The sequence below is a fragment of the Euphorbia lathyris genome, chromosome 1 (genome assembly GCF_963576675.1).
Source record: "Euphorbia lathyris chromosome 1, ddEupLath1.1, whole genome shotgun sequence".
Lineage (NCBI taxonomy): Eukaryota > Viridiplantae > Streptophyta > Magnoliopsida > Malpighiales > Euphorbiaceae > Euphorbia > Euphorbia lathyris.
Window position 1 is genome coordinate 50,969,591 of NC_088910.1, and position 9,817 is coordinate 50,979,407.

At 34.4% G+C, this 9,817-nt stretch overlaps 2 protein-coding genes across 3 annotated transcripts; one reads left to right on the forward strand and one right to left on the reverse strand.

The window, feature by feature from the left end:
• Nucleotides 1-392: 392 nt before the first annotated feature.
• LOC136232337 (agamous-like MADS-box protein AGL65) lies at nucleotides 393-6,250 on the forward strand. Of its 2 annotated transcripts, none has more exons than XM_066021428.1 (12): nucleotides 393-902; nucleotides 987-1,172; nucleotides 2,004-2,063; nucleotides 2,152-2,170; nucleotides 2,307-2,371; nucleotides 2,460-2,475; nucleotides 2,560-2,621; nucleotides 3,212-3,308; nucleotides 4,295-4,342; nucleotides 4,425-4,546; nucleotides 4,749-5,136; nucleotides 5,566-6,250. In XM_066021428.1, exons 2-12 carry the CDS (start codon nucleotides 988-990, stop codon nucleotides 5,575-5,577), a joined length of 1,074 nt encoding a protein of 357 aa, XP_065877500.1. In that variant the 5' UTR covers nucleotides 393-902; nucleotide 987; the 3' UTR covers nucleotides 5,578-6,250. The 2 variants fall into 2 exon arrangements, with proteins under 2 accessions (XP_065877500.1, XP_065877489.1); XM_066021417.1 differs by having other exon boundaries at nucleotides 395-902; nucleotides 4,419-4,546.
• On the reverse strand, nucleotides 5,979-7,121 carry LOC136232344 (chlorophyll a-b binding protein P4, chloroplastic). Its single transcript, XM_066021441.1, has 3 exons — nucleotides 6,854-7,121; nucleotides 6,351-6,766; nucleotides 5,979-6,268 (listed from the first exon to the last, which is right to left on the reverse strand). Exons 1-3 carry the CDS (start codon nucleotides 7,054-7,056, stop codon nucleotides 6,138-6,140), a joined length of 750 nt encoding a protein of 249 aa, XP_065877513.1. The 5' UTR covers nucleotides 7,057-7,121; the 3' UTR covers nucleotides 5,979-6,137.
• Nucleotides 7,122-9,817: the final 2,696 nt, after the last annotated feature.

A 9,817-nucleotide genomic window follows, 5' to 3' on the forward strand; every position in this document is an offset into this window, starting at 1 on the left:
TTCAAAGAATAAAGAGTTAAAACCATCAGTAACCAAAGACATAGAATCAATTAGATTTAAGCAGATTACCGTCAATCCATATCTCCCTTATAAATGAACATGCAACAAATAGATGCCAAAGATCCTCATATCCAGTATTATAGTACAGTTATTATTTTTTCTCTACTGAAATTTTTCATTATAATATATTAATCTTCATATATATATATATATATATATATATATATATATATATATATATATATATATATTAATTTACACATAGGTGGGTTATCATCAAACCGTAATTTTATAAGAATGCTCCATATATTTTATATTTTTACAAGATAAAAACAAAGAAGAGGCTCGTGAACATTGACAAATGTAGATACAAAAACAAACAAGAAACAGAGAAAGAATCAAACAAAGGCACAAACTTTGATCTCCCATTTCCATTTCCATTTCGCACAAACGAAATTAAAGTTGGGTTTGATTGGTCCCACTGAAACTAACTACCGTAATCACAGCTACACCCCTTGCGACAATTTCTCACATTTCCTCCTTAATCTCCTTCTCCCTTCCCTTCCCTTATTCTTTTTCTTTCTTCTAATTATCTTCTTTTTCCCCTTCAAAAATTCAAACCTTTCTCTTTTTCTTTTGAATCTCGCTTTCATGTATTCCTTTTTCATTAACCTAAATACCCCCAAAATGGCCATTTTCTACGTTCGGGATTTGTAAAACGTTTGTTTGTTGTTGGGAACAGACGAATCGTATACAATAATGTCCCTATCGTGCCCATCTTTTTTGTTCTTTTGTCATAAAGAAATTTCCTTTGAAATCTTGGTGAAAACCAGATTTGCCATCTAGTTTTTGTGCCTGGAATGAAAGCTTCAGTTGGAGAGGTGGATTTCTGCATAATTAAAGTGAGTGGATTTTGATTTGATTCATAATGATGATTCAATTTTTCCGATAAATACGAGAGATGGATGTTAATTATTTGATTGCAGGATGGGAAGGGTTAAGCTAAAGATAAAGAGATTAGAGAGCACTAGCAATCGACAGGTAACCTATTCAAAAAGAAGGAATGGAATCTTGAAGAAAGCTAAGGAATTGTCTATACTATGTGGCATAGATATTGTCCTTCTCATGTTTTCTCCAACTGAAAAGCCTACAATTTTCCAAGGAGAGCACAGGTAATTTAATACAAACATTTTTTTTCATATTTTCTTTCTTGTGTCTTTTGTGAAATTAACTTTCCATGTATGATTTCTGTGCATAGATGTTGAAGAATCTTCTGAATTCATCAATGAAATTTCTATTATGTCTATGAAACATCTTTCTATTGCTTTATAAGCAACATAAATGTGAACATCCATTGAGTTTTTTTTAAGTGCTTGACCATCAATAATGTTGAGAATTCGAAAGTGATTGCAAATTTTGTATAGAGGAAGCAATTTATAGTTAATGGTTGCTGTGATGCTGTATATGGTCCAAGCACTTTTTATTTTTGGTTAATATTTCCTTTCTTGAGGGTGTTGAAGGGTCTAATTGTGAAATTATAGACATACATATTGGCTGTATGATTGTTGTTTGATAAATTTTATGTATATTACAGATTAAATATGTGAAACAATTAGTTGGAATCAAATTATTTAAGAGGTCTTTCACAAGTTTGAATCAGTTCAGTCATGTTGTTTAAGCTTTTAGCTCATTAGAGAAAAATGTTTTCTAAGAAGTCGGTGTTTATGAATAATATAAGTCAGATAGTCTTAAATAGCTAAGTACTTGCTTTACTTTTGTCCCCTCCAACTCTAATTCATGAAATATTCAGAATATTTGGAAACTGCTTCACTTTCACCAATGTTAATGAGCTTTTTATATTTGAATGATCTCAGTTATCTCAGATAATGAAGAATATATGCTAATGCGTTGCATCTTTTTAGTTTCACAGAAAGACTGAAGGATCTATTCAATGACAAATAGTTATAGTATATTCTAATGCATTTTATTTTTCGATTTGACAGCAATATTGAAGATGTCATTGCAAAATTTGCTCAATTAACTCCACAAGAAAGAGCAAAAAGGTATGAGAATTTCCTGGAAAGTTTTGGCCTTCTCAATAGCATTTTGGTTCATATCTGTGCTAAGAGACTTCCAATTTTATTGAAACAGGAAACTGGAGAGCCTTGAAGTAAGATTGACTTTGTACCCTTGCTGTAAAATGTGATTTTTGTGTTAATGTTTTTCTTGTTGCTAGAAGATATTGGGGCTATTACCTTTTTCCTTTCAATTCATGCAATCAATTCGTGTATTACTTGAAAATGTAGGCATTGAAGAAAACCTTCAGGAAGTTGGACCATGATGTAGTTATACAAGACTTTTTGGGCTCAAGGTTTGTGATTTATTTGGTCAAGTTAGTGAATGGTTGGTTGCATGTAACTTGAGGAGGACCTAATTAATTTTTCTTTCTTATGTTGCAGTTGCCAATCAGTCGAGGTATGCAATTCTCATCATTCGTCACTATTTTGGGTTCTAATGGCACCATGTCAATAATTTGTTTGTGGCTAATTTGATGTACAGGAATTGACTGATCAAGTTAGGCTAATGCAAGCACATCTTTCAGAATTGCAGAAGAGACTTAGGTGCATTTTTGGAGCTTTAGTCCTTAAAACATCCCTCTTAATTCATGGTCTTTTTGATTGCATTCCCATTAGCACTTGATGATATGCATTAAAGTCTGGCTTTCTTTAACATTGCATAACTTGGGATTTCTTCCACCTATATATTTAACGCAGTTCACCTGTTGTATTTTTGCTGATAAAAAAAAGCCCCAATTATACAACTCTTGCTCCAAGAGATTATTGTATGCAAAAACTGATCTCGTGTACCTTACCGTTTCTGCCAAATTTCTATATGTTTATTAATTCTCGTACAACATTGTTTTCTGACCCTTGGAATGGATGTCATGAACCATCTTTTCTAATTTGATTCTGAAATTTAAGGTGTTCATTAAATGTCAATTCCCAGCATGTGTGCTATAATGCTTCCTTCTGCTTTGTACATATACAACCTAACATGCATGCCCGAGTCTCTTCATGTTGGCATGAATTGAATCATTTACTGATGCATTTATATTCCCATTTATATTAACAGGCAGGTAATATGAATAACAGTTATTTATTTCATTTAGAATTGTATAATAAATCTTACCGTTCCATGATGTTTCTTCCAGCTATTGGACTAACCCGGATAAAGTTGAGAACGTAGAACATCTTAGGCAGATGGAAGACTCACTAAAAGAGTCAATCAATCAAATCCGTGTGCACAAGGTACTCTACTTATATACAATATTTTATTTTTGTGCTATTCTCACTCATAGCTAGCACATTTTAGAAACATGATTGGATTCTTAACCCATGTTAGTCTATGTAACATGCCCATTTCCACCTCGTGTTTATCCTTAGTGGATTGTGCATTCTTATATCTATGAAGCACCGATACGGGTAAGCATACCGGTACCGCATACGGCATTTCTAAAAAAATATAAGATACGGGTACGGCGAGATACGGCAAATTTTATATATAATTAATAATATATATATAATTTGTAATGAAAATTTAAAAGATACATAAATATATAAACCACAAATCACATTCATAAAGTCATTAATAAGTCATTAATTCATAAAAAGCAAACATTTAATACTTAAAACTACTTGAAGTCGAAGTTGAACTGAAGTCGAAGTCGAAGTCGAACAGAACAAGTTATGCAAACAGAACCTACAGGAGATTGAAGTTAGGGTTCGAGAGAAAACTAAGAACAATTTGGGTGGGTTTTTCAATTTTTTTTATATCTCTCTATGTTTCAAACAGTGAGTGGGTGGTGGGTTAATATTACTTTATTTAATTTGTCATATAATCCTTATATTTTGAATTCTTTTTTAGAAAAACCCCCCTACAATTTAACTAATTAATTATGAAAAGTATCCCCGGCGTATCCTCGACGTCAGCGTATCCCCTAATTAAAAAAGAAAAAGAAAAAAGGGGATACTTCCTAGCCGTATCCCGCGGTATCCCCGTACTCGGTGTATCGGATAGGCATATGTTGACCTCCTAGAAGTATCGGTGCTTCATAGATACATATTATACCTGTTACCTTTTATGTGCCTTGTTCAATCTTTTGTGACGAGTTTGAGGTTATCTAGAACTCGATTGTTAATGAGGAATTGGATTTCTTATTGTTTAACCCAGCTCAGCAGGATCCTCCTATTTGAATAATTCATGGATTAACTTACCTGACTACTTCTCATGGCAGGAAAATCTTGGGAAGTGCCAACTTATGCCACTAGAATGCAATAACAATGTAAGTCACTAACCAAGTAATGAGTTTTCTCAGCGAGTTGCAAAATTTTAGTTAGACTTATTTATCTTGCCTCCAGTTTCAGAACGGAATGGTTTTGCCTATGATGATGAATGGGATGCAAGAGGCGCAGCCGCTAGCATGGCTTCCAAACAATGGAAATCAACATCTGGTATTATCAAACGGGACACATTTTTTGCCTCAAAGGTGCTTTTCTTCAAATGTCTATCATATTTTGTTTAGTGTGTGAGTACCTTGTAATGAACATAAATAATCATCTTGGTAGTAAGTAATTATATAGCCATACATGACTGTTAGTGTTAAGGCAAATGTTTGAACACTTTATCTTTTCTTAATCTTGGTTACATTAAATCGTTAATGATTTGCTTTTCTTTTGTTCTTCATAAAGAGATATAGAATGCTCAACGGATCCATCCCTTCCAGGGTTTTCTGGTTACTATGATACTGGCAAACAAACTGAAATTGAGAATGCGGCAGCAATTGATAACATGAGACAAGGAAATGGTGTATTAAGCAATTTAAATGGAAATGCATGCTTAAATGCACAACTGGATGAGCAATTTTCCTACCCTCCATACAGTAGTTTGAATTTTCCTGAAATTAAAAAACCAAAGCACGACATGCAGATGAACTCACAAGGAAATCATCCTGTTTATCAAGTTAATAGCAACTTTGAACTGCCTAGACCTATATATGACAACGGACATCACCATACTTGGGTCTCGGCATCTGGACCTTGCAGCACCGCTATGTTTAATGAGACTTCATTCCACCAGGTAAGAAATATCAAACTTCAGATGGATCAATGGATTGGATTAGATATAGCTTTTGGAAATGTCATGGATAGAGATTAGTTTGCATGCTAATTTAACAGGTTAGCGCTTACACTTTGGCCTGTGTGCTGTCAACTTTTAGTAGGCATTTCGAGTCACCATCACATGGTCATGACCTTGATGTTCTCTCTCAACTGCCTGGAAACTCAAATCCATGGAATACGTTTTATCATATCGTGCATCTCAAATTATTAATCAATTGCCTAATTCTCCTTAGTATATATAGTTTAGTTTTTCTTTCCTTTTTCGTATTGGAATACATGATGCCATCAACATATTGATCAATCAACCTTTGGCTGTTTGGAAGACTCATCGTAACTTATCATTCAGATACCACTTAAAAATTCTTAGAAGTTCCAACTTTTTTTGCAGCAATCGAATTGATTGGAGCATATACTGATGGGTGGAATGATTGCTGGAAGAGTCAGAGGTATGATTGTTTAATGTGATCTTTGACACCAAAGGGAGATTGTAGGACAGGATTTTGATACATGGAAGACAAATCATCGGAGAGATTAAGAGTTCGTTCGGGTGTTTTTTGGCCACCCAATATGTTAGGCTGTTAGGTGTATATATAAAGTACATAAGTACCAGGTCATTTTGTGTGTGTATATATAAATTTATGATTGCTATGTTTTTGTAAACGATACTTAGCAGGAATGAGTTTCAGGCAGCAAACTCGAGTCACTGAAAGCTGTATATTATTCATAAATCTGTAGAAAAACGAAAGATAGTTTTACTTATAACTTGACTAACACTTTAGTTTGTCATTTATGCTTGAGAAATGGATCAAAGTGATGATATAAATGATAACATAAATGGCAGTCTTAGTTCCTCTGTACACTGAAAGCTTACATTGATGATCAAACCATCTCAAGCAAAAACCATATTTGACATGGTTACAAAAGTGAAAACAACATGAACCCATTTCTTCTTTGAATAATTTAGTTAAATGTTTGAATGATGGTGTTGTGCCATGGGTCAGAAAGGTGCTGCAATAGGTTGTCAAATGGCCCTTTGCCTGTCACATTGTGTTGAATAACAAACCCTAGGAATGCCAACATAGCCAATCTCCCTGCATACAAACATCATTAGTCAATTATACACTAATTGATTAAACTAAATCAATTAGATGAACGAATAATTAAGATAATTACCATTGGCAATCTCCTTCTCCTTGGCCTCAAGAGTAGGTGCAAAGTTTAGGGGGTTGAAAATACCACCAGGGTATCCAACTTCATTTGGGGGTAAGCTGTATTGCTTAAAGATAGGATCTTGGTTTACACTTCCTGGATTTTTGATGTCTTGCCATCTTCTGATCTCCACATAATGGAACAAGATGAACTCAATAACAAAAAGGGTTGATGAAGATGCAAAGTATTCTTCTTTCCCAGCATCATACCATTTAGGAATATTAGCTAATCCAATGTTTGTGAAAACCTCAGGCAATAACATTCCTGCAACACCCAACATTGCCCAACGACCATTCACTAGCTCTGCCTGCACGAACCATCTCAGATTCTCTGGATCCTCTGCAAGCCCTAGTGGGTCAAATCCATTGTCCCCTGGAAGACTGCAATTCAATTCACAAGGTCTCAAGTTTCAATTTGAAAATCAACTAATTTCTGAGACTATAATTAAATAAAGGAGGTTAATTTACCTTCCATTAAGGTACGCCGGAGAGGGCAAACCGGGAAGCCACTCTCCTTTCTTTGCCTCAACTTTGACAGAAGTCCCAGTTGATGCCATTGTTTTAAAGGACACTTCTCTGTTGAGTTTACAAGGAGCACCTGCAAGAAACCTTGATCTAGATGCACATGGCCGGAATACGGCAGCTGAAGCTTGAGTTGTGACGGTGGCCATAATTCCGGCGAGAAATTCAGGGACTTGGATAGAAATTGGGGGATGGTGTGTTGAATTATTATGGATGATGATGGCTTTGTATTTCTATTTCATATCAAAGGGAGAGGACTTGTGGTTGATGTTGTGTCTTAAAAGCTGACGGTTGATTTAGTTGATTTTTAGAATCCAACGGTTCGGATTTGATTATGGGTTTCGGATTGGCCAATGGGAGAAGTTGGGGCTTATCCTTTTATCTTGGTGCCATATCCACGTATCCATGTCTATGTTGCTGTTGGTTAGAAAATGATCCTGTGGGACCTCTTTAAGTCCACGTAGGAAGATTTTTAAACTCGATGGATATTGCCACGTGTGATTAATATTGCCAATAGCTGTTTGACAGGTGGAGATTAATGTGTCATCTTAGCAAAAGATATCCATTAAATTTTTTGTCGGGTCGGGTTGAATTTGAATGCTACAGATATCAATATGGGCATCGGCAGAATGGGTTAGGGAGGAGGAGAATTGGACTGGGCGGAGCCCAGCGAGCCTTTTGCCAAAACATTCTTACCCCAGCCCAATCAGGTGTTAGTTAAGGTGTACTAAGAACTGGGCTGGGTCAGCCTTAAAAATCCAAGCTCAGTCCAAATAAATTCACCTAAAAAAATCTAAATTGTTTATAATAATAAAATGTCTACTCTTTCTTTCTTTCTTTTTTTTTTTGACAAAAATGAGGGATTTCATTAAGCATCAGAACTCAAAGCCATACAAATAGAGGTATAGAAACCCAAATCCCACTGTCGGACTCAGAACCAAACACCCTAACTAACAAATGAGCAACCCGATTCATAGGCCTTTTAGTGAAAAGAAAAAAAAAGAAATATCGAGCTCATATAGAAGAGCTTTACAATCATCCACAAGAATGCCAAAAGGAGAAACCACACACTAGAGCTATTAAGAGCCAAAACTAGAAGTGAATCTGATTTCATTTGAACATTGGAGAGGTAAGACATTTTTCAGCCAATTCAATGCTTTGCTACAGTTAAGGCTTCCGCCAAGAAGGGATCCAAGATAGGGGAAAGCGAACCATTTGCTGTAGAAACGAACGCACTTGTCGAATTTCTAATAGCTAGGTCGAAGCCACAAACACCCAACTCATCAAAGGTTGTTGAATCAATGTTTAACTTCGACATGTTTGGCGGGGGATGCTTCCACTTATTAGTTGCGGACATCATATCAAGGGGCAGAGGAAAAGACTGTGCCTGTAAAATGTTACATACCCATCTTATGCATATACAACTATAGAAAGTTATCACCACCTCGAATTCTTTTCACTTCCAATTTCATTCATGCAGGAAATTGTTGAAAATTTTGTATTAAAATAACAATTTTGGTTTGTTATTTTTTATTAACTTGAGGCTTAAATATATTACGAATACATGGAGTGTAGAATATGCCATAAGATCTTTTTAACAGTATAAGCTCAAAATGGACGAGTGATAAATGAGAAATTGATACTCAAAATGAACCAATTGAAATGGTTTTGGAGAAGATAAAAAGAAATTAAGTTTTCTCATCCCACATGAGAAAGAAATGAGAAGTTCCACTAGTTTATAAGTACAAAAAAAATACAAGCCTTTAACTAATTACTAGGGGAAAGACTCTCTCACGCGCAAGGGTGTAGTCGAAGCACTATCGAGTTAGAGGCACACTTGCACTACGTGGGCGATGTGAATACTGCATCGAAATGGGGCCTTTAGACCTACCTACTTTTGCTTTTGGCCCATAAATACGAAATGGACCTGAGTTCTGTTCATAAATACGGATTAGTTTTTTAATTAATCTTTAATTCCAATATTCACTTCCTTTCATATATTCTTGAACATTCATCTCTGTTTGAGTTGTATTCATATAGAATCGAACTGTCAGTTTTTCTTCTCTGTTTGGTGATAATGCATTACACACGATAAGAGTTCGCATGTGTAATCTGTGAGATAATCGTCAATAGCAATGAAATTTATCTTAAGAAGACTGCTAATACAGATCTCATCTTTGTCTACTTTTGTTCTTCTGATTCTAGTTTAAGTGTTTCATATACACTTTTACATACGTTCACTTAATTTTTGTTACTTCAAATTTAATATTTCTATATTCTGTTTTCATTTGGATTATTCATAGATAACAAGCTTTTAGCTCGACCAAATATTTGAATTTGATTTTTTTTTTGGTTCAAAACGCGTGCAGAACATGTGATACTTTACTATTTTATGTTTTAATTCTATACACATATCTTTGATCTGTTACTGATAAGTGATAATATGATGCGTATGTACAATGAAAATTGCAAGATTCATGATTTAAAAGAGAATTACATGTATAATAGAGATAACAAAATTTATGACTAAATTTTTTTTCTAATGATGTTTGAAATTGGTTGAATTTGTCAATATTAATTTTCGTTTATGATTTTATAAATATAGTTGTTTTTAACTGTAAAATAATAAATGCCTTAGTAAGTATTGATAATATGAAAGATTATGAAGTATTTCAAGTGAACAAATGCTTCAAAATTAGTATATAACTTGGAGGATTAAGCTACGTTTACTTTGTTTTTAAAGTAAGTCTTACTTTGTTTTTTTCCACCATTGGATGGTGATGAACTTTTACGAAGTAAGATCATCCAATGATAGAAAAAACAAAGTAAAGCTTACTTTGTTTACAAAGTAAGCATCATAACTTGGAACATATTATTTGAATAGAAAAATATAAGATAAACAAATAAAAA